This window comes from Rhincodon typus, chromosome 35 (assembly GCF_021869965.1).
Source record: "Rhincodon typus isolate 14 chromosome 35, sRhiTyp1.1, whole genome shotgun sequence".
NCBI lineage: Eukaryota > Metazoa > Chordata > Chondrichthyes > Orectolobiformes > Rhincodontidae > Rhincodon > Rhincodon typus.
The window spans coordinates 20,590,054-20,615,718 of NC_063366.1; the positions used below are offsets into that span (position 1 = coordinate 20,590,054).

The following is a 25,665-nucleotide window of genomic DNA, read 5'->3' on the forward strand; positions in this document are numbered from 1 at the left end:
CTAGTTTGAACTACACCAATTGGATTTTTAACCCTGTTAGAGCACAGAATGTTGGGAATGTGGAATGTGGGTGTTACTGGCTCAGGCAGGGTTTGTTGCCCATCATGAGTTGCCTTCAAAAAGATGAAATGACGTGTCCCATTAAAGTGAGTGAGCACACAGGTGATGGGCTGACTGACGTCTGTCTATGATACAGTCTTCCATGATTAAAGGCAAGCTTTTGGTTATGTCAAGAACATTGAAAGGACCAGGGCAGTCTCAAAAACAAAATGTTGCCACCACCCCCACTTCGTCCGCTAACATTTGAGCTGTTTCTGGTCTCTCTCCAGAAATTGGGATGTCCTGACACTTAAGCCCTGAACCCTTGGATTTCTGGACATGGGTGGCAGTGAAAACTTGACCTCATTGATTTTCCTGTTTTCAATATGGAAGAGTGAGGGGCAGCACTGTACCTCTCAGACTCACAGTCCACCTCTCTGCTGCTGGGGGACACAATGATCCTCGTTCACTGCAACCTGGTCCCTTCGCTCCCCTCCCTCTCTTCCAGAAGCTCGCTTTCTCCTCAACAGAATCCCTCTCATTTTATTCTGTATTACAAAATGCATTGTGTCCGGTTGGATTGTATTCAGCCTATGCAGTAACATCTGGCAACTGCCCAGAGGGAATATCACATCATGTACATGCTGCTGAAAGAGAATGTTAATACCCACCTACTTGCTGTCCTCTCATTCTCTCACCACTCACTCTCTCCCAGAATCATCATCTCTGTTCCGTCTCCTCCAAAGTCTCCTTTCATCTCGTCCCCACTCCCTCTACTCACTCTTTTCCTGTCCTCTGCTGTCTCTTCTACTCCTTGCATCTCTTCCCCCTCCTTAATCCTGCTCTCCCACATACTTTCCCTCACCCCTTTGCCCTCATTCTCTGACTCTACTTGCTCTCCTACTTTCTTTCCGTCCCATCTTGCATAATCTCTCTTCTCTCCCACTCTCTCAAAAAAAGCCCTCCCTTTAAGATTGTCACTCGCCCCCTCTCTTACTCCTCTTACTCACTATCCCACCCTCTCCCATCCTGAGCTCCCTATCTCTGTTGCCCTGTTTTCTTCCCTTCAATCTCACTGCTCCATTTCCCTAAATCTTTTCTATTCACCATCTGTTACAGTTTATCTTTCCCCCTTACCTTCACGCCACATTACACCTGTGATCTCTGCTTTTCCCTCTTCCTTCCTTTCCTGCTTTCCTCTATCTGCTCTTTTTTCCTGATGCCTCCTCTCAGAGTGAGCAACTCTGGTCAAAAGGACTGAGGGATATTTCCCCATGGACGGGGTTGGTCACACTGTGTGCCCGGTTGGTGAGGGAAGGGGTGAACCTGTGAGAATTGGGTATTCGGAGCAAAACTGTGAGAATGGGCAAGGAGGGACACAGTCACAAGATCTGCCCTGGTCCTAATGGCGCCTCCTGCTATCTGCTGCACCAGAGCTCAGAGAGAGGCCCTGATAACTCACCGGTAATGATCCCACTGGCCCACATCCTGGGGAAAGCAGGTATCAAACTTAAGGGACAGTGTTGGACATTATTAATGTTGGATCCCATCGCAAACTCACACTGTCCCTTCATTCCCCATCCCCACTGTTCAAAATCCACCAATACTCTTCCCCATCTATTCTCTCTTGCATCACTTCTGCCAGCTCTTCACTCTCCCATTACCTGTCCTGAAGTTTAAAATCCCTCTCATTTCTTTCCTCTCTCCATCATGCCCCCCTCCTGCTTCCCTAAACACTCCCTTACACTTGCAATCATGTTCTACCCCTCCTTCAATTTTCCCACTCCCTTGCTGCCCATCGCTCCTGCCTTCCCTCACCATCCCCATTCCTACCCACTCATATCGCCTCACTCTCCCCTTCTTCATGCAGTCACCCACCTTCCACTTACTCTCACCCCCAAGCTCCCCTCCTCCACTCTCCCTTTCCCCTCACGCTTATGTTTCATTCATTTTGTTATCGATGCCGCCTTGTTCTCTCTTTCCCAATACTTTACCCTCCTCTCATTCTCCCTTCATTTCACACTCCCTTCCTCCATTCATCACCATCGCCCTCCTAGACACTTTCCCTTCCCAATTCATATCTTCTTCCTAGGCCAAGCCATCTCCCCTTCCAGTCCATGCCTCATCCTTCTCCCTTTGTCTCCCACCTCTCCCTCAGGCTGCCCTCCCCTGCCCTGTACACATCATTCACTCTCACTAGCTCCTTTGCTCTCCCGCCACCTCTCCCATACCCCTCACTCTGCTGATCACTCTCCCCTCCCCCACCTGGACCGCACCATCTGACACTCCCCTATGTTGTCCCAAACACCCTTGCTGTCTCCAAACGTGCTCTCCGTCCCCACCCCCTAGTGCTTGTTCTCCCTCCACATCTGCCACTATATGGAGATGCTGATGTTGGACTGTGGTGGACAAGGTCAGATGTCAGACAACACCAGGTTATAGTCCAACAGGATTATTTGAGATCACAAGTTTTCAAAGCGCTGCCCCTTCATCAGGCGAACTCACCAAAACTATGATTCCAAACAAAACCTGTTGGACTATAACCTGGTGTCATCTGACTTCTAACTTCTGCCACACTCTCTGTCCTCGCTCTCCCCTCACCTTCTGCTTCAGTTTACCCTCCTTATCCCACTCCTCCTAGCTACTACTATCACAATTCCCATCCCCTCAATTCTCCCTTCTTCTCCCCAGTGCTCCCAGCTCTCCAGATAATGGAGCACTCCTCAACCTACTGTCTCCTCTCCCCTTTTTATTACCTCCTCCAATCGCTCTCACCCGAGCATGCAACCCTCTCATTGCTCACCCCACCTCTGAGATCCCCGTATTTTCCACACGACTCTCTCTGTCATACTGCCCCTTTGCTTCCCCCTCCTCTCTCCCCTAACCCTCCTCATTCTCCACGCTCTCTCCCTTCTCCCCACCCGTCCCCTCTATCTGACATCTCCTCACTCCCCTTCCTCCTCCCCCTCACTCTCCTCCATCTGTCTTCCCGTACACTTCATTACCCCACCCCCTCCAAGTGAGCCCTCTCACCTCCACTCCCTCATTGCTCCCTCCTCAGTCCGCCACCCTACCCATTCCTCCTCCACATTCGTCCCCTCTCATCACTCACTACATTCTCTATCACTCACTCTTGATTCCCTGACCCTCCATCCCTCAAGCTTCTATTTTATGGACTCACCTTATCTCCCATTAACACACATTCCCCCCTCCGTTGATCAATCCCTCACCACCAACTCCCCTCAGTCTCCCTGGCCTCTCTCTCCCTCTCTTTCGATGACAGTGTTATTCGATCTCTCCCCCAGCTCCAGCCTCTCTGACTTTGGATCCAAACACAGTGCATCCCCGGCTCATCCTGTCTGAGGACTGGACCAGTGTGAAACTCATAGACACAGATCAGCCGCTCCTTGACTCCCTGGAGAGATTTGATTCCAGGGAATGTGTTCTGGGATAGGAGGGACTCACTGCAGGGAGACAAAATGGGAGGTGGAGGTGAGGCAGAAGAGTCGATGGATTCTGGGAGTAGTCTGCGAGTCTGTGGAGAGGAAAGGGGGAATCAGAATGTGCCCGGAGACCCGATTCTGGATTGTGGTGTTGAGTGCTAGAATTAACTATTTTGCCACCACATCCCCATCAGAGACCTTCTCTCCCCTAGTGTGAACCCCCGGAAGATCGGGGTTTTCCTGGACTATGAGGATGGACAGGTATCATTTTACAATGCGGACAACATGTCTCATCTCGTCACTTTCACCCACACTTTCACTGAGAGGATCTATCCCATCTTCAATCCCAGATGGAACGCCCATGAGAAAAATTCCGCTTTACTGACAATCTGCGGGATTAAAGAGCACTGGCAGATCCATCCCGTAATTTCACCCTGTCCCCCTGTTTCCTGCCAGCTGTAAACTGTTGGGGGGTCAGTCTCAGTCACAGTGGAAAGAGAGGCCAGGTTAACATTTCCAGGAATAAACCCTGTATTGGAACTGGGAACTGAAGATCTGCAAGGAGCTCTGTAGGGCTGGAAGAAAGAAAGAGGCGGGGGGTTGGGGGGTGGTATGTGGGGGGCGAGCGGAGGGAAGGAACAAATAGAAGCTCAATTGTAGAGAGAGCGACTTACTGGGTAGAATGAGCTGTGAGCTGCAGGAACCCAGGGACATATCTGCCTGTAATGTTGACACGGATCTGAGGCGAAGAAATGGAGCACAGATAAAGATCACCCACTCTCCAATAAAAAGGAAGAAGAGATTCAAGGGGCTGAATAGCCCTCTCCTGTCCCTCTCTCCTCTCAGCCCGCTCGTTCCATCCAATGAGGTATTAATCCAAGGCCGTATCTCCCTCCAGCCAGTGTTTCACACCCCGGTAAAGAGGAGGAGGGGAGTTCTCCCGGTGTCTGTGCAACATCCTAACTCAATCCTCACAACTCAACAGAGATTCACCGTCAAAAAAACCCCAAAGAACTGCGGATGCTGGAAATCAGAAAAAAAAACGCGTAAATTGCTGGGGAAACTCAGCAGGTCTGGCAGCATCTGCAGAAAAAAAAAGCAGAGTTAACGTTTCATAGAGTCATACAGCACGGAAACAGACCCTTCGGCCCAACCTATCTTTGCCGAACATAATCCCAAACTAAGCTAGCTCCACCTGCCAGGCCCTGGCCCATGTCCCTCCAAACCTTTCCTATTCATGTACCCATCCAAATGTTTTTAAACGTTGTAATTGTACCCGCATCCACCACTTGCCTTGGAAGTTCACTCCACACACAAACTATCCTCTGTGTAAAAAAATAAAATGCCTCATGTCTTTTTTTAAACCTCTCCCCTGGTCTTGAAATTCCCCATTTTATGGAAAAGACAACAACCATCAACTATCTACACCTCTCATTATTTTATAATCTTCTGTCAGGTCGCCTCTCAACCTACTACACTTCAGTGAAAGAAGTCCCTCCCAGCCTATCCAACTTTTCGTTATAACTCAAACCTTCCATACCCGGCAACATCCTGGTAAATCTCTTCTGACCCATCTCAGCTTAATAATATCCTTCCTATAACTGGACAACCATAACTGGGCACAAGTATTCCCGAACAGGCCTCGCCCAGGTCCAGTGACCGTTTTTCAGAGATTAAACGTCATTCATCTCATTATCCAGCTGCCTCTAAAAGTGCTGCTATGTTTCCTGCATCACGGAGTCTCCCGTACCTGTGAGTAATTTATTTCGAGTGGTGTTTATTTCTGGGGTCATTTGGGCGATTTATGATCTCAAGTCTTTCGTGGTTAGACTGTATACCGCTGCCACCTGCTGACAACATCTCCGCGTTGCAGTAAAAAGTCTCTTTCAAAACAGTTCGATGTGCCGAATGATTTCCTTTCGTGTGGACCAGGTTGTGATTCTTGTTTATCAGATCACAGTCACATATTCCAAAATCGACTTCTTTCATTCTCATTATTTGAGTTTATGTTTTGATGACTATCACTGAGAAACGTTAACTAGAAACAGCGAAATCAATATCAACATCTTTCTGGGAAATATTTTAATTCTCAGTTAATGTGCAAAGTGTGGTAAATGCTGGAGTGTTCGGCTTACTCTGAATTATCCGACATAAACCAATATTGATTTAATCTTGTCAGGGAATTAGAAGGGCAGATAACGTTTGGAAATTGATCACGAATGCCGTGATATCCAGCTAATGTAAATTAAGACACTAAACCTTTTGTAAGGAGCTCACTGGTGACATCTGCGTTTATTTGTTTTGTAAAAAAATTGTAAAATGAGGGCAAACAATTTTGACTGCAATTGTACAATGAGACAACGCCTGTGGCACTGTGACCCACTTTGATCTCCTTACCTGAGGAAGGGCAGCCCTGCCTCAGAGTGAGTGTAACAAAGATTCACTAGATTAATCTCTGGTGGGGATTGTTCTCGAAGCGGTGATTGAGTAGACCAAACCTCTGTTCCTCGGAATTTAGGAGAATGAAATGTGATCATTTAATATGGCTTCAAATGGACGATGAATGGAGGATGTTTCTGATGTACGCGGAATGTGGTACTATGGACCTTAACAGTAAATAGTTATCTTTAGACAATAATCAGGGGGTACCATTTGAAAAGCTGCGTTCACATCCTAGCCTGGTAGCAATGAATTAAACACATCTCGAACAAAACGCTGCTTCAATAATCGAATCTTTTTCAGTTTGAAAGATAATCTGCAGTACTTACCCGGTCTGTCCTACACATTCTGGGGATCTGGGTTCAGGTCAGATGGTGGAATTTGAATTCAATAAATCTCTGGATTAATTATGACCATGAATTCATTGCCGATGGTCAGAAGAAAAACCCATCTGGTTCACTAATGTCCTTTAGGGAAGGAAACTGCCATCCTTACCTGGTCCGGCCTACATGTGACTCCAGATCCACAGCAATAGGGTTGACTCTTAACTGCCCTCTGGGCAATTAGAGATGGGTAATAAATGCTGGCCTAGCCAGCGATGCCCTCATCGTCTGAATGAATAAAGAATTACCTCACATCTAAAGGAATGAGAAACAAAAACAGAAATTGCTGGAGAAACTCAGCAAGCCCGGCAGCATCTGTGAGAAGAAAGCAAAGTTAATGTACCGAAGCTTGGGCATTGTGTCAAGAACACAGTAGAGCCAGAGGCCACAGGAGATCAGAAACTGAGAACAAAACAGGTTAATACGAACAATATCTTCTGTCGCTCAGCCAATTTCCCAGCCAGAACAATCACTTGTCCTCAATCCGACGTCCTCCACATGGTTGCTGCTTAAATCCAGTGTATTCTCCAAGAGAACCGTTCCCTTTGACAGCGGATTCCACATTTTCATCACGCTCTGGAATGAAATTCCTCTTAATATCGGAATAAAAATGCTATTCCAAGACCTTTTACGATCAGTTGATTTTCTTTCCTTCTGAGCTAGTGTCATTGGGAAGGGTCCATGGAACACAACACATGCATTGCCTCATCCCTCCAGACTACCTCTGGAAAGGGCATTCTGGAAACAGGTGGGAAACTGCCTCGGATCCAGTGGGAGGTTTGTCAGTTGTGGATCAGTCGGAGCGCTCTTCCCTCTGAGCAGGTCAGGGCCTCGAGAACTGAACAATAATCCAGACGGACCCTGCCGTACGGAACTGAGAGGGGATAAACCAGTTGTTCTGGTCGCTGGTTTCGTTACTGGGGTTGAGGATAAGGACTCACAACAGTGAGTACATTTCAGAAAGGCTGAATGGTCTTTAAAGTGCTTTGGTAAATCCTGTTATTGTGAAAAACGCGATATGAATGCAAGAATATCGCAGATCAAATCCCCTGAAAGGCTGCCTCTGTATCCATCATCTCAACATCCAATGGACGTTTATAATTCTTTGCATTGGCGGTTGAACAACTGCAATCATTCACACAATTTAGGTTATGGATCTCGATTTAAAACAGCGTTTCACCTGAAAGTTTGTAATCGGCAGTGAGTTCAGTCTGCAGCAAAGTTCAAAGGAAGCTCCCTCACCGCACATTTCTACGTCTTATCTCTCCCCGTCCCTCCGCAATCTTAACATACCATGGACTTTCAACCTAACAGCCAGAGTTCAACTCTGTCTCCCACTTTGCGTTCTAACCCTGTTTACGGAAAGAAACCTCCGAGTAAATTGGGCCTTAGCGAATCTGGTCGAGAAAGCTCGAAAATTAAAGCTGAATCCGAAAGAGAAGGAAAGTAAACGTCACTGTGAGATACATCAGGAAGATCTGAAGCTGTTTTGTGAAACTGACAAGGAATTGATCTGTTTGATTTGTAGAGATTCGCGGGAACACAGAGATCACCGCTTCATCCCGATTAAAGAAGCTGTTGAAATCTACAAGGTAAAAGATGATAATTTTATAAACTCTGAGTTTTGGAATCATTTCACCGGCTACAATTTTAATTATATAATTTCTCTTCCAATCCCAGAATCAGCTGCAATCTTCCTTAGATTCTCTCAAAGAGGAGAAATTGGTGTTTCAAGAAACCGAACAGAAAGAGAAACAGAAGTTTTCCGAAGTTAAGGTGAAATCTCCCATGCTGATTTTCTGGGATTTCGGTTAGTTTTGATCCCTTTATCGCGGGACATTAATGATGCTCTACATTTCATTTGCCAGGAACAGGCGAGCAGTCTGCAGACCCCCATCACATCCGAGTTCACTAAAATGCGATGCTCACTGAGAAAGAGCAGAGCTTACTCAGAGATCTCAGGGAAGAAGAGGAGAGCATTCTAGAGCGAATGGAGAAAACCCTTCGAGAGATTCAGGAGAAGTTAAATTCTATTGAGGAGAAACTCTCAGAGTTGCAGAAACAGATGCAACAAAAAGACGAGCTGATATTTCTGAAGGTGAGGGAATATATTACGGGTTAGATCATAGAAATTTCAGCCGAACACAAAAAGAATACTTCTAATTCTTATGCTAATAAAGCAGTTTCTAAAACAGAGGAATAAAATTAAACTGCTTTTTTGGCGGGTCGTTTCCGGTATTGCCTCTGAATTAATCGCAGAGACACTGCCTGCAGAATTTCGAAAATACCAGCAACTTGCCGGGAATGTGTTGTGATGTTGACAATTGCTTGTCAATTCCGTGTTCCCAAAATTGAATTATATCCTGGAACTCCCATTGTAGTTCCGTGACACTTCCAGATAGAGACCGGGTACGTGTGTCTGGTAGAGCAACAGTGTGAGAGGCACTGTGCCTGTGAGCGGGACTGATGGTCAGGAACAAAAAAAAGTTGCTGGAAAAGCTCAGCAGGTCTGGCAGCATCTGTGAAGGAGAAAACAGAGTTAGCGTTTCGGGTCCGTTGGCCCTTCCTCAGAACTGACGGTGGCTGGGAAAATGTCAGTTTATATGCAGAAAATAGGGAAGTGGGTGGGGTAGGGAGTAAATGATCGGACAGAGCCCAAAGAGAGAGAAAGACATTTGGACAGACAAAGGAGTTGCTAACGATCAGGCTGGGAGGGTGAATAGTTGTTAATGGGGACTGTTAGTGACTAACAGGGGGTGTATAATGGCAGGCTATGTGGCAACAAGGCCTGGTGTGTGGGGTGGGGGCCTGGGACATGGGAGAGTTTAGGCCCTAAAATTATTGAACTCAACATTGAGTCCGGAGGGCTGTAGGGTCCCCAAGCGGAAAATGAGGTGTTGTTCCTTCAGCTTGCGTTGGGCTTGGCTGGAACACTGCAGCAAGCCAGAAACAGAGATGTTGGTCAGGGAGCAGGGTGGTACGTTGAAGTGGCAGGCAACAGGTAGTTCAGGGTCTTTTGCAAGCAGAACGTAGATGTTCTGCGAAGTGGTCGCCAAGTCTACGTTTCGTTTCCCCTATGTCGAGGAGACCACATTGTGAGCAGCGAATGCAGGAGACTAGATTCTGGAAAGTGCAGGTGAAGTGTTGCTTCACCTGGAACGTATGTTTGGGCCCTTGGATACTTGGGATGGAGGAGGTAAATGGGCAGGTGTTGCACCTTCGCCGGTTACAGGGGAAGGTGCCGTAGGGCTGTGAGGAGGTGTTGGGAGTGAAGGAAGTGTGGACCAGGGTGTCCCGGAGGGAACGATCCCTGCGGAAGGCGTACAAGGGAGGAGATGGGAATATGTCTGTGGTGGTGGCATCTTGCTGGAGGTGGCGGAAATGGCGTCTGATGATCTTCTAGATGTGGATGCTGGTGGGATGGTAGGTGAGGATAAGGGGAACCTTATCGCTGTTGCGAGAGGGAAGAGAAGGGTTGAGGTCGGAAGTGTGGGAGATGGGTCGGACCTGGTTGAGGGCCCTGTCGACAACGGAGCTGGGGAATCCTCGGTTGATGGTCAGTTCCAGGTTACTTCACCCTCTCCTCAACCTTCTTTCTAAAATGTATCACTTTACACGTCCGTGTTGTGTCTGCTCATTTCAGCAGCTTGTCTGTCTCCTCCTGAAATCTGTTAGTAATCCTCACTATTTGTGATTCATTTCTTTCAGGAGGCAGCTTGTCGGAAGAGAAGGTAGGACATGCTCTTTACTGAAACTCTGCGCAGTTTGCTCAATAACTCAGTGACGGGTTATTATGGATTTATTTTCTTAGTTATTGTCGCCGGATTGAAGGGTCGTTTATCGGGCGTTGGTAACTCAGTTTCTCGTTCACACATCAGTGTTTCTTTTTATATAACAAGAAGCTTTTGCAGGTTTGAAACAGGATTGGAATTTATAAAGTGTTCTACCATGTTGTAATCAATGTCAAGATGCCTGTGAATAATACAAATTGGTTCTCCGGCTGTAAGTGGTCGCTGACCTGATTCGGGCTTTTTGTGTGACTGTGCCCTTCCCCCTACCCTCAGAGAGACACAGGGCCCATGTTTCCAGGGAATGACCACCCCTGTCCCTTCATAGCTCCCGACCAACCCAAGGCAGTCAGAATTTAAAGGTAGAAGGGGATGTATTTTTAAAATACAACCTTGGTCTGTAACCTTTTCATCACACCAATTATCTCTGTTTCAAGAGGACATTTTACATAACACAATGTCTCGAGGTGTTTCACTGGAGATTTAGAAAGTAAAATGAAAGGGACACCGAACTATTAACAACAACGATTGATGCAGGTTTCTGGGCATCTTAAACGAGTAAAGAGAAATAGAGAGATGGAAAAGTTCAGGGAGGAAATTCCAGATGTGAGTGTCTAGGCAGCTGAAGGTCCAACTTTCCATGGTGGAGACAATAAAATCAGAGCTCTTCGAGAGGCCGGAAACGGAGGAGCGGGATTGTCGGAGGATTGTGGGACCCACGTATTACACATTTCGACATGAAGTTTTTAGATGTTTTCAGTCTTTGTCTTTGTTCCACAAACTCTGTTTATAATGCAACAAATGTACAGGGGAAATGTTTATCATTCCCTGTGGTGTGTGGTGATTTAATAGCTAATCTGTTATCAGGTTTAGACCGTATTTCTTGATCTGGATGTTTCCAACAAATTGATTTTGCAGTTTCACTTCTTGTTTGGTTCAGATGTAACAATAAAATTAACATTTCACTTTCTACCACATTTATTCATAGCTGAATAACATTGAAATCTTTTCCATCATTTTATAAATATTCTAACAAAAAGAGTTGTATTTTTAATTGTTTAATATTTACAGGATTAGTGAGTATGAGCTCATGCTCTCAGCTGCTGATGCCTCTCTGCCTACCAGAAAGTATACTGGCCCTTTAGAGTACATACTCTGGAGAGAAATGATACACACCATTCACCCAGGTAAACATGCGTATTAATTTTCCTCGTGATAAATACTTTTGTGAAGGGAATAAAGGGACTCCAATGCCAGGGAGCCAGTGTGAGCAGGCAGATAATCTGCTTGGGGGAAATGAGACGGTTTCGTTGAGAGGATGGGCTGCTGAAACTGAGTCTGCACAAGATAACGGATGCTGTGTGATGATCGAACTGAAGTGTTCAGGGATGTAAACAGGAGACAGATAAACACTTATAGGTCGAACACGATCATTGATTCGACAACAAGTTTTAGAGACAATTTTAAACTTACATTATAAATGGCGATAGCACAGATTGAAAACAGTGAAACTGATATTTGGAGTGATCTGACTGATCAAAAAATAAACCCACTGATGGCTCAAAATTATTTTGATCATTCTACTAAACTTCTTTGAATAAAATCCTAACGGATTAAATCTCTCCAGAATGTCAGTCCTGTCATCCCAGCAATCAATTTGGTAAACCTGCACTGCACTCCCTCTATATCATTGACATCCTTTCTCCGATAAGGAGATAAAAACTGCAGCAATGCTCCAGGTGTAGCATCATCAACATCCTGCCTAACTGTAGCAAGGCATCCTTTATCCTGTACTCAAATCTTACTGTCTCACTGAACAGTCCCATCTCTATTTTTACAGCCATTCAAATAATAATCTGCCTTCTTATATTTGCGACTAAAGTGGATAACCACACATTTATCCACATTATACTCCATCTGCCATGTATTTTCCCACTCACTCAGCCTGTCCAAATCACACAGCAACATCTTTGCTTCCTCGTCACAGCTCACCTGTCCAACCAGCTTTATGTCATCTGAAAATTTGCAGATATTACATATAGTTCCCTCATATAAATCATGCACATATACTGTGAATAACTGGGTTCCCAAAGTTAATAACTGTGGGACTCCACTAATCACTGCCTGGCATTCAGAAAACAAAAAGACCCATTTTTCCTACTCTTAGTTTCCTGTTTGCAAAAAAAAAATTCTATCCATCTCAATATACTAACCCCAGTCCCAGGCATTTTACAGTAACACATTATCTCTTATGTGGGAGTTTGTCAAAAATCTTCTGAATGTCCAAATAAACCATATCCACTTACTCCCTCGGATCAACTTTACTCGTTACATCCTCAAAACATTTCAGTAGATTACCAAGCATGATTTGCTTTTTTTTTTAAATCCTTGCTGACTATGTCAGATTTTTTAACTGCTATCTCAGTGTTCTGGTATAAGAAAATAAGAGCATAAAAACCAAGAGAAGTAGTAGGCCATCTCGACCTTCAAGCCTGCTCTGCCATTCGATAAGATCATAGCTGATCTTTTCATGGCCTCAGCGCCACTTGCCTATCCTCTCACCATAACCCTTAATTCCTTTACTGTTCAAAATAACTAACTAACTTAGTTTTTAAAATATTCAATGAGGAAGCCTCAACTACTTCACTGGGCAGGGAATTCCACAGATTCACAACCCTTTGGGTGAAGAAGTTCGTCCTCAATTCAGTACTAAATCTGCTGCCCTTAATTTTGAGGCTATTCCCTCTTGTTCTAGTTTCACCCACCAGAGGAAACAACCTCCGTACTCCTATCTTATCTATTCCCTTCATTGTTTTATATGTTTCTATAAGAGCCCTCTTCATTCTTCTAGATTCCAATGAATATAAATCCAGTTTACTCAGTCTCTCCTTATAAGTCAAACCTCTCAACTCTGAAATCAACCTAGTGAATCTCCTCTATACGCTGTCCACTGCCAGTACATCCTTTCTCAAGTAAGGAGACCAAACTGCACGCAGTACTCGAGGTGTTGCCTCAACAGCACTCAATACAGCTGCAACATAACCTCCCTGCTTTTAAACTCAATCCCTCTAGCAATGAAGAACAAAATTCCATTTGCCTTCTTAATTACCTGTTGTACCCGCAACCTTCTGCAACTCATGCAGAAGGACATCCAGGTCCCTCTGCACAGAAGCATGCTGCAATTTTTTTAACCATTCAAATAATAGTCCTTTTTATTGTTATTCCTACCAAAATAGATGACTTCACATTTATCAACATTGTACTCCATCTGCCAGACCTTTGCCCACTCAAACTATTTATATCCCTCTGCAAAGTTTCAGAGATTTCTGCACACTTTGCTCTACCACTCATCATAGTGTCATCCAAAAACTTTGACAAACTGCACTTGGTCCCTAACTCCAAATCATCTATGTAAATTGCAAACAATGACAGTCCAAACATGAATCCCTGAGGCACACCTCTCGTACTGATTGTCAACCACAATAGCACTCATTTATCCCCACTCTTTGCTTCCTGTTAGTTAACCAATCCTCTATCCATGCTAATACATTGCTGGTAACGTCATGCACCTTTATCTTATGCAGCAGCCTTTTACATGGCACCTTGCCGAATACCTTTTGGAAATCTAGATACACCACATCTACTGAGTCACCATTGTCCACCTCGCTCATAATGTCTTCATAGAATTCCAGTAAATTAGTTAAACATAACCTGCCCTTCTTGAACCCATGCTGTGTCTGCCCCATGGGACAATTTCTCTCCAGGTGTCTTGCTATTTCTTCCTTGATGATAGATTCAAGCATTTTCCCCACGAAGTTAAGCTAACCAGCGTGTAATTCCTCATATTTTGTCTACCTCCTTTTTTAAACAGTGGCGTCTATTTGCTGTTTTCCAATCTGCTGGAACTGCCCCAGAGTTCAGCGAAGTTTGGAAACTTACCATGAACACATTTACTATTTCTCTCACCATCTTTTTTAGCACTTTGGGATGCACTCCGTCAGGGCCAGGAGACCTGCCTACATTCAGCTCCATTAGCTTGCCCAACACTACCTTTTCTGTGATAATGATTGTTTCTAGGTCCTCACTTACCTTAGTCTCCTTGTCATCAATTACTGGCATTTTATTTGTGTCCTCCACTGTGAAGACCAACACAAAATACCTCGAATATTTCCTCTTTTCCCATTATTAAATCCCCCTTCTCATCCCCTGAAGGGTCAATGTTTACCTTAGCCATTCATTTTCATTTTATTTATTTGTAGAAACAAATTGTATAAAATTCTTGACAATGTACTTTAACATCTTCCCCATTCCTATGTCAGACTTAATCATCTACAATTTCATGTCTTCTCTCTGCCTTCCTTTTTAAATAGTGGAGTTACAACAGCTCCCTTTCAACCCATAGAAAATGTTTCAGTGTCTAAAGAACCTTGAAAGGAGACCAGCGATACACCTATTATTTTGACAGCTACTTCCTTAATTACTCTGGAATGTAGATTATTGGAGCCTGGGGATTTATCAGCCTTCAATCCCATCAGCTTCTTAAAAAGCACTTCTCTACTAATGCAGATTTGCTTCAGTTCCTATGCTGCATCCAGCAGGAAGATCTCTGATAGACTTCCACGGCTCTGGGATACAATCACCCATATGTCTGAGGTGGAGACCCTGCATTATCATTAGCATAGACCAGTAGAAAGTCTTTGACAGAATATTGCACACCAACATAATGTATATGCTCACCGAAATGGGATTTGGAGAGGGCATTGAAATTAGATCTAAATGTCCTACACTAACATCAGCGTCACAGTTTTAATTGCTTGGTGGGAATCTGAAACCTTTCCAAACAACTCTGACATCTGGCAGGTCTGCACTCTCTACCCCATTTTGCCAAAGTAAATCAAGGCAAACATTTTTTGGGAATGCGACCAAGTTGACTCATTGTTTGTCTTGTCACTGTGAGCCTAGACCACCTGAAGGTGTTTGGGAGGCCAGGGCGTGCAACCAAATAATGAAGGAAAGTGTAGCCATGTTCAAATATGAACTGTGAATGAGAGAGTGAGGCTGCAACTCTGTTGTAGGTCAGGAGCTGATCATCGTGTGTGAGGTTCGTTCCCTGTTGCTGTACCTGGAGCAGGTCTGGTTCAGACCTCACTCCTCTACAGTGGCAATCATCCAAAAAATTGTTTGCTTTGTTTGGACATCAAAAGTGAACCCTTTCGACAGGAATACATTGTACAATTGTCGTCACCTTCTGGTGCTTAAGGTTGTGATCCTTCAATGACCATGACATCCGTTCTGCCATTAAAATCCTTTTGTATGAGGCAGTTATCTTTTAATCTCTTGCACATGGTCTGGAATTGGACTAGGTATGGACACCATCTCAGTGGCCTGGAGAAGTACCTTCAATGCTGTTTAAGACAAATTCTCCACATCAGCTGGAAGAACAGGCGAACTAACATCAGTGTCATTGTAGCAGTCAATAGCAACAGCATCGAATCTATGAAACCAACTCCTACGTGCTGAGGATGCCTACTTTCTCAATGCCAAAGTAAATCTTCTTCACTCAACTCAAGGAAGATAACTAAATCAAAGGAGGACAAAGGAAGCATTTCAAAGACGCCCTCAAGGCATCCCTCAATAAATGCAACATGGATGATAATGTGTAGTAGATCCCCAGTCAGAAGAAATTGATGTGGTGGAACTTCCTGTGAGAAGGAATATAATTCGTTGAGACAACAGCAAAAAGAATTTTGGAAAAGGAACCGGAGAAAGATAAGACTGTGATCTCAAAGCCAAGAAGCAATTCCAGCTCCCAGAAACACCTGCCAGATAAATGGTAGGAGATCCAGCTCTCGGATCAGGCTCATCAGTCACGCAGGGATTCACAAAACCCATGAGAAGTGACGCAGAATTTCCGTGGGGGACAATCATACCCATTAGCAAGATTATTGATTATGACAGATGTGAGACGTGGAGACACTGAGGAGTCTCTGGTGACCACTTTGTGTTTGGTTACATCAGTACACAAACACTAGCGTGTCTCTGGTATGCCCCAAACCTGTTGCTCTTCCAGTGCAAAGAAACATCCTCGATCAAATGTTGCAGACAGGCACGTTCCAAAGGTCAGGACTATGTGCTGAGATTCTACCTGCCCTTGTGTTGCAGGGATAGGTCTAATCATAATGATATGGAATTCTCTACTCAGTTGTAGCATCAATCCCTCAAGAGAGGAGTATAGAGGAATATTCCTGTGACCACATTCCATTGGATAGTGGTTGTTACATTGCTTGCTCAAGGCTTTGAAGGAAAAGTAGATGGCTGAGCCTGTCAGATCGTTCCCTGAGAGGCTGTCAAAGGCATTTGGCAGAATGTCTCATCTCCAGAAATTTCAAACCAGCACTAAGACAAAAATTTACTGCTGATGAACAGGACCCTGCCCAGTGGAATCGCTCCTGGTCACACAGAATTTCACCTTACAATCTCTGCCCACAATGTGACTGCAGTAAAGAAGAGACCATCGAGCACCTTCTTCTACAGTGTGCCTTTGCAAAGCAATGGTTCAGCTTATGTGTCATCCCTAGCAGCTCCTTAACAGTGGACTTTGTGGTGTAGTTAGAATGGGAGCAGGAGTGGCACGAGGAGGAGGGTGGTTCCAGGGCCAGAGAGCAAGTTAAACAACAAGATTTGGTGCTGTACTAGTATACGGCTGTATAGACTGGTTAGTTCATTTGGTTGTTTGTGTTTGTTTGTGATACAAAGTGACAACAACAGTGCGGGTTTAATTCCTACGGAGTGAAGGTCCTGCCTTCTCAATCTCGCCCTTCAACTAATTCATTAAATTTACCACCAGCCTTCTCTCTCTCCCCCCCCCCCCCCCCCCCCCCACAACCCCCCTCTCTCTCTCGGAACAGAGGGCAGCTTCTAAGTCTATAGCAACGTCACTTTCCTTTTAGCTTATGATTCAAGAAGTGGACTCACCGATTCTCTCTGCAACTAAAGGATAATGTTCTTACTTTTATATTCAATTTATCTCGTGATAAAGGATAGCATCTCATTAACATTCTTAATTACTCATTGTTCCTCCATACTAACATTTTCTAACTCATGCACTAGATCACTCTGCACCTCACATTTTTGCAGTTTTTCTCTGTTTAATGTTGTGGCTGGTTGGCTCGCCGAGCTGGTTCAGTGCAGCCTCCCATGAAGCACTGTTGTGTTTTCCCGCCTGTTATTTAAACTCTGGTGTCCTTTGAGTTGGATTACCTCACTTCCGGTTTTCCTTGGCAATAGAGTGTAAATGGGGTCTAGCTCTATGTGTCTATTGATGGCTTTCACCCAAACCAAAGACCCACTACGGACAGGACAATGTCATATACAAGATTCCCTGCAGAGACAAACATTACATTGGACAATCAAGACGGAAGTTAACCACAAGGATTCACCAACATCAACTGGCAACAAAAAGACACGACCAATTCTCGCTCATCTCCATCCACATGGATAAGGTAAACCACCGATTCGACTGGGACAACACCAGGATCCTGGGACAGGCCAGGCAGAGACAAGCACGGGAATTCCTAAAAGGCTGATTCCCTACTATGAAAGCCATTAATAAACACACGGAGCTGGACCCCATATACATTGTGAAGGAAAACTGGAAGTGAGGTAATCCAACTCAGCAGAATCCAGAGTTTAAATAACAGGCAGAAAAATACAACAGCACTTCATTCGGAGGCTGCACTGATGATGTTACCCAGCAGGGTAATGAAACGTCCACGGAACATGGAACCAGCTCGGCGAGCCAACCAACCAAAGTGTCCACAACCCGAGCTAAGTATCCACTTTAAAACCTTTCTCTGTTTAAGTAATGCTTAGTGTTTATAAAATGTTTCCTTGTGAAGACTCCTTTTCCCTCACCTCACTCATGTTATGCTCGATCCCACCATTCTCTCACCCTGCAAACTCTATCCCTCTCATCCTCTCCACTTCTGTCTCCCAACATCCCCTGAGTATCCCTCCCAAAAATTCCCCCATGTGCCTCACTGTACAGTCCTCACTTCCTCCTGCTATCCTACCTCACTCTCTCCTGCTCTTGCTCTTGGTCTTTCATTTATGCTCACTCTCTACTCCTTACCTTTGAACACTCACTCTGTCCCCTTCTGTTCGCCCCATCCACACCCCATTACTGCTTCCTCAGTCCCATCTTGCTCTCTCTGCACTTCCTCTTGGCTCAGTCCTCCCTGTCATTCACTGTCCCCTTGAGCTCATCTTCCCATCCCAGTCATTCTTCCTCATGACCTCCTTCTCATCTTGGCTTGTACCTGTCGCCTAATGTCCCTAATGCCTCAATTTCCCATTTCATAGAATCCCTACAGTATGGAAACAAACCATTCGGCCCAACAAGTCCTCACCGCCCCTCTGAAGGCCATTCCACCCAGACCAATTCGCCTACACCTGTATTTCCCATGCCTAACCCACCCAACCTAAACATCCCTGGGAACTATGGGCAATTTAGCATAGCCAATCCACCTATCCTGCACATCTTTGGACTGTGGGAGGAAACCCACGCAGACACGGGGAGAATATGCAAACTCCACACAGACAGTCGTCTGAGGCTGGAATCAAACCCGGGTCCCTGGCGCTGTGAGGCAGCAGTGCTAACCACTGAGCCACCATGACACCCATCTCCAGCCCACTCCAGCCACTTCACATTTCCCAGATTTATCCATTCCTATTAGTTGTTCACTACAGTACGCCCTCACCGTTCTTTCATTGGGCTACCTTCACTTTTCAATCTACCCCACCTGAGCCTCCAGTCCACTTTAGTCTCCAGTTCCAATTCACTCCCTAATCCATTCTCATTGTCACTCAACCTCCCACTTACACGCTGGTTGCTTGCACTCTCTAATCACTCCACTCCATCAATGTTCCCTCACTCTCTCGTGCTCTCCCTATGCTGTCCCACACTCCCTTCCTCCTTCCTCAATCTCGGTCTCCCTTCCCCACCAGTGCTTCTTCTCCCTCCGCTTCTGCTGCACTCACTGCCCCTGGATGTCCCCCCACATTCTGCTTCAGTTTACCCTCAGCACACTCCCCCTTGCCACTTCCATTACACTTCGCATCCCCTCAATATCCCCTTCTTCTCCCCACGCCACTTGGCTCTCCAGATGATGCTGCACTTACAATCTGCCATCTTCTCCCCGCTTCTCACTCTCACCTGAGCACTCAACCCTCCCATTGCTCACTCTCCAGTCTGAGCTCCCCCTCATTCCCCATATCTCTCTCTCTCATGCCGCCCCTTTGTTCTCCCCTCCTCTCTACGACCCCTCCTCACTCTCCACTCTCTATCCCTTCTCCTTGTCCCTTCATTCTATACCACATCTCCTCGCTCTCCCTCGCTCTCTCTAACCCCCCTCCCTCTGTCCTCCATCTGCTCTTTCCATCCATTTCATTTCCTCATTCACTTTCCTCCAAACGAGCCCTCTCACCTCCCCTCCCTCGCTTCTACTTTCACAGCCACCTGACTTACCCACCCGTCCTTCTCATTCTTATCACTCACTTCACTCTCCCTCACTTAGTCCCCTTTCCCTGGCCCTCCCCTCGTTCAAACATCCGTTTTCGGACTCTCCCTTTCTCCCCTCCACACCCACATATCTCGATTGCTTTACTCTTCATTACCTGCTGTCCTCACTCTATCTGGCCTTTCTCACTGACGGTGTTATATGATCTCTCCCCCAGCTCCAGCATCTCTGACTCTGGATCCGAACTCAGCGCATCCCCGGCTCATCCCGTCTGAAGACCGGACCAGTGTGAGACTCGGAGACAAACGGCAGATGCTTCCTGACTTCCCGAAGAGATTTGATCCCTGGCAATGTGTCTTGGGATCAGAGGGATTCACATCAGGGAGACATTACTGGGAGGTGGAGGTGGAGGAGAAGACTGAATGGATTCTGGGAGTGGCCCGAGAGTCAGTGGAGAGGAAGGGGAAAATCTTCCTGTACACGGAGACTGGTTTCTGGATTGTGAGGCTATTGCCCAGAAATGATTATTTTGCCGCCACCTCACCCTCACGGACACACCTCCCCCTGAGTGTGAATCCCCGGAAGATCGGAGTTTTCCTGGACTATGAAGGTGGAGAGGTGTCATTTTACAATGCGGACACCATGTCCCATCTTTACACTTTCACCCACATTTTCACTGAAAGGATCTTTCCCATCTTCAGTCCTGGACGGAATATTGATGGGAAAAACTCCGCCCCGCTGACAATCTGCGGGATTAAAGGGCACTGACAGATCCATCCCATAATTTCACCCGGTGCCCCTGCCTCCTGCCAGCTGTAAACTGATGGGGGTCGGTCTCAGTCACAGAGGGAGAGAGAAGCCAGGTTAACATTCTGGGAACAAACCCTGTATCAGGACTGGGAACTGAAAGATCAGCAAGGAGCTCTGTAGCGCTGGGCGAAAGAAGGAGAAGGAGAGAAGAAACAAATTGAATCTCAACTGTAAGGAGGGAATTACTGGGTAGAATGAGCTGTGAGCTGCAAGAACCCGGAGACCTTCCTGCCTGTAATGTTGCCCCACAGGCGGGAGGCGGGGCTACACGACGGTGTTGGAGATTTTTTTTCTGAGTTTCTCAGATTCTGCTCAGTGGAGTCTTTCAATCAGTCGGATTAAAAATGTCAGACTGATTTTGTTCCGACTCTCACCATGTTGCAGTAATGCATCTCCCGCGACGATTTAAGAACACTGAGAATTTGGACTTCTTTTGTTCTGGTCTCTTAAATATCATCCAGAATGTCACTACTCTGTCATAAATTTGAAGGGAAGGAAACTCTTCTGTCAACGTGGCCTTATTGTACATTAGAACGGGAATGGGACTATTGACAATCCACATGGTGAGAGATAGGTATAAATGCTAATTTGAAAACGTTTCAGATTAGAAAGTATTGAGTCAGCTGATTGGTTGTGTATGCGATGATCAGATCACAATTAACCATTTTAAAGGCAAATCAACATGTACACTTTTGTGTGTAGGTCAGTTATCATTCATCCCTCATTTATTGCTCTCTCGTCTTCATGTAAATCAGTGAAATTATCCCTACATCACCATAATGTAAATGTCTGTTTTACGGAAATCATTACTCTAACACTCTGTGCATGTACCCCGTTCAGACTGGGTCGATACTTATGCAGTTATAATTTACATGAGTGTGCAGGATAAAATTTGACAATAACTTGTTCAATCAAAACAACAGCTGAGACTCCCTGGAACGAAAGCAAGGTTTCTTTTAAAAAATCCTTCATCAATAACATCAAGAATCAGAACATAAACTTATTTTTTGTTTTGTTTTGGAAATTTCTCCAGATCATCTATCCTTACATCTCCCATCCCAAACGCATCTGGATTATTTTAAGAGTCTATCTTTGGAGTCAATGGTGTGTTGCTTGCCTGGAAATGTTGTCAAGTTTACTCTGGAACTCCAGGCATAGTCTTCGTGTGAAAGGTCATGAGGCGGACAGTGGGAACGTCCACCTATTTCAGTCCTTGAGGCTGTCGAGGCACATGGATAGAGTATTCAGCTGATCCCAGTCCAATGACTTTACCCCTGCTGTTCTGCAATATTGTTTTTTACAGTCAAGCATTCATCAAATTCAAATTTAATTAGATGTCAGAAAGTTGTAATGTTGTGATATTGTAAATGTTTCAGCTTGTTGATAAAGTGTAAACATAAATCCACTGAAACAGGCTAGTGTGATTAACCTCGGTGGTTGGAAATTTGAAGGATAAAAGCAAGTCATGTTTAATCAAATTAACTGAGCTTTCCAGTGAAGACACAGTTAGGATTGGGGGGTGGGTGGCGTTGTGACTTTGGGCTTGGAAGGCATTTGAAAAATTGTCAAATGAAAGAATTAGAAGTAAAATTGAAGCCCATGGACTGAACTTGGGGTGGCACTGTGGCTCAGTGGTCAGCACTGCTGCCTCAGAGCACCAGGGGCCTGGGTTTAATTCCAGTCTTAGGCGACTGTCTGCATGGAGTTTGCCTATTCTCCCCGTGTCTGTGTGGGTTTTCTCTGGGTGCTCCGGTCTCCTTCCACAGTCTAACGATGTACAGGTTAGTTGGATTGGCCATGCTAAATTGCCCATAGCGTCCAGGAAGTATTGGTTAAGCGGATTAACCATGAGGATACAGCGTTACAAGTCTAGGTGGAATAATCTTTGGAGTATCGGTGTGGACTGTTAGGCTGACTGGCCTGTTTCTACACTGTAGGGGTTCTACGAAATGGCAGTGACATCATGAAGATGAATTCGACTGGGTGACAATCATTGTGTATTTTCAGATGGCATGAGTTTTACAGTGATGTTCCCGATGAGTCAGTTCCAGAAGCACTCATTTTCTGGTATATATTAGTGACTTGAATATAAGTATACGTGCCCAAATTTTGAATGATACAGACGCCATTTCAATCAGCGTTGTTTAAACAGGAAGGAGAACAGACACGGACACCCAAAGGACATGGAATGAACTGACTTAACATCTGTAATTTAATCCAGGGCAATGTGAAGTGGTGCAGGTTGGTTCTGAGCTATTTATCACAATGACCAAACACCTTCAATGACTTGTATACATTTTCGGTGAAGTCTGTATGATCATCCACTTGCTTCAGAATTTCCCCTTTTGTTGATATTAGCGTTTTCTTTAAATTGAATAATGCACAAAAGGAGCAAAGCAATGAAGATATTTTACAAAACATTTTGCTGATCTCTGCTAGAGTGTTTTATCCAATTCTGGACTGTGCACTTTGGGAAGGTTGGAATGTTTCAGAAAGCAAGGTTTTGGGAATCAGAGTCTGCAGTTCAGAGCATAGGTTGGAGAGGGTGCGTTATTCTCCTGAGGGAAGAGAAAATTCTGACAAGATTTGCAAGATTTGTTCAAAATTATCAGGAGTCTGGACAGAAAGGAGAAAGAGTGAGTAACTGTTTGTGTCGACAGAAGTGTCTATAAACAGAAGAGATAGACTTAAAGTGATGAGGAGGAGAATCAAAAAAGGAGGAAAAACCTTTCTTTAACATTGAGACAATAGGTTTTGGAACCCACGGCCTTTGCATCAGGGCTGTCTAATGAAGATTAGATTGTTATCTGAACAGAAAAATGCAGTAAAATGAGAACGCAAATGCAATTGTGATGAAAATGTGACATGCTAACAAGAATCTGCAAAGAGGGAATTACAAGAACTTTATTACAGATTTGTAGTCAATATTCTGCATATCAGAATGTTACTGAAAATTTCACCGGCTTGACTGAAAACAGACAATAGTTGCTCTTTGAGAAGGTAAAGAAGGAGATGCAGCAGAGTCAGAGTAGGAGAGGAACAGTGAGCTCAGTTTAAACTGCCCCTAAAATGCAATGCAGACACCCAGGGCCCAAAGCTCATGGTAGGCAGAGAGTAAACAAGTTTGGGATGGCCAGATCAGCACATATCAAAGCGATTTATCGGAGAAAATTTAGGGCAGTGGGACTGGGAGAATTGCACCTCTCGAGAGTCAACTTGAGAGCTCTAGGCCGATTCACCTCTTTCCTTGCTGTGACCATTCTGCAAGTTAATGGTATTCTGATATTTGATTTGGTTCTAACCGATGTGTACCTCAACTCCAGTAAACCCCAATCAGTTCCAGTTTACAGCGTCCAACATCAATCCAACCACTGGACGTGGAATCCTGCCCATTCTGAGATGGAGAATTCTACCACACGACCTTAATCTAAGAAGGACGGGCAAGATTCCAGAGAATTGACAAACGGATTAGCCGCAGGTCTGTCAATCAGACAGAGGGAGACAGAGTTCTGGGATTTTGGGATGTAGATTGCTCAGACAGACTGGTTCCAGAGAAAAGAGACTGGGTTCTAGGAAATGGGGAAGTGTCACTCAGGAAGAGGGAGTTGGGATTCTGCGGAATGTTGAAGTGGATTAAAATCAGAAAGTGCTTGACATAAGCGTCGCATAAAAGACATCGTGTAAGAGGGGAATCCCATCGAATAAAAAGGTTGCTGAACAAAGAGATCATGGAGTTCAGGTTCATGGTTCCTTGAAAGTGGAGTTGCAGGTAGATAAGATAGTGAAGAAGGCGATTAGTATGCTTGCCTGTTTGGTCAACACATTGAATATAGGAGTTGCGAGGTCATGCTGTGGCTGTACAGGACATTAGTTAGGCCACTGTTGGAATACTGCGTGCATTTCTGGTCTCCCTGTTATAGGTAGGATGTTGTGATTCTTGAAAGGGTTCAGAAATGGTTTACAAAGATGTTGCCAGCGTTGGGTGGTAGTGGTGGTGGGGGTTGGGGGAGGGTGCGGGGTGGTTGAACTATAGGGAGATGCTAAATTGACTGGGGCTATTTTCCCTGGATCGTCAGAGGCTGAAGGGTGACCTTTTCGAGGTATATAAAATCATGAGGAGCATGCTAGCGTGAATAGACAAGATATTTTCTCTGGGGTGGTCCGTCCCAAAACTGGAGGGCATAGGTTTAAGGTGAGAGGGGAAAGATTTAAAAGAGACATAAGGGGCAACATTTTCATGCAGAGGGTGTTTCGTGTCTGGAATGAGCTGCCAGAGGAAGCAATGAAGGCAGGTACAGTTACATTTGAAAGGAATCTGGATGGGTACATGAATAGGGAAGATTTGGAGGGATATGGGCCAAATACTGGCAAATGGGACTGGATAAATTTAGGACCTCTGGTCAGCATAGACAAGTCGAACCGAAAGGTCTGTTTCCACGCTGTACATCTCTATGACTCCATGACAGTAATTGCAAGACTTTGCAAGACCAATCTCCTCTTCCCACCACCCGTCCATTCCTAACTACCACCACCATCATTGCATCACTCTCTCTCTCTCTCTCTCTCCCTCCCTCTTTCTGTGTCCCTCCCCCAGTGCCAGCTCTTCATGCATCTTCGTTCTCCAGGCCCAGGTTCAACTTCCTCTCCATGTTCTAAGTATTTCTTATTCAAAATTACAAGATTTTTATTTTGTGGTTGTAAATATGTCGACAAATTGAGTCGTCTAAAATAATGTAGTGGTATGAGCTACTAATTGGCGAACAGAAACGGAGAGGGATGTAAATCGGCTTCAGGAAGATTTGTCAGGCAGAATGAATGGACAAGGACATGGCAGATGGAAAAAAAAAAGTGAGTTCATTTACTTTGCCAGGAGAAAGAAATGTGAAGTTTATTTCTTAAATAGTAAGAGATTGGAAAGTGCAGATGTACAGTGAGATCTATGTGCCCTTGTTGAGAAGTCACTGAGGGAAAATGAGCAGGTGCAGCAAGCTATTAGGAAGGTTAATACAATGTTTGCCTTTAATGCAAGAGGGTTTGAGTACTGGAGTAGAAAAACTAAAACAGAGATTTCTGCAGAAATTCAGCAGGTCTGCCAGCATCTGTGGAGAGAAAGCAGAGTCAATGTTTTTGGTCCAGTGCCCCTTCTTCAGAATCGATTGTAGCGAGGAAAAGGTAGTATTTGTGCTGAAGACCGGAGTGGCAGGGATTTTACTTGTTTTACTCTTTATAGGGCAATGCGGGCAGC

General features: G+C 45.0%; 1 protein-coding gene across 1 annotated transcript in view; it reads left to right on the top strand.

Moving 5' to 3' along the window:
- Positions 1-20,378, top strand: part of LOC109925350 (E3 ubiquitin-protein ligase TRIM39-like) — a 35,606-nt gene extending 15,228 nt beyond the window's left edge. The window contains 7 exon segments of the mRNA XM_048616672.1: positions 7,671-7,896; positions 7,985-8,080; positions 8,173-8,224; positions 8,227-8,402; positions 10,013-10,035; positions 11,164-11,279; positions 19,828-20,378. Of these exon segments, the coding sequence (XP_048472629.1) occupies positions 7,671-7,896; positions 7,985-8,080; positions 8,173-8,224; positions 8,227-8,402; positions 10,013-10,035; positions 11,164-11,279; positions 19,828-20,378 (1,240 nt within the window).
- Positions 20,379-25,665: the final 5,287 nt, after the last annotated feature.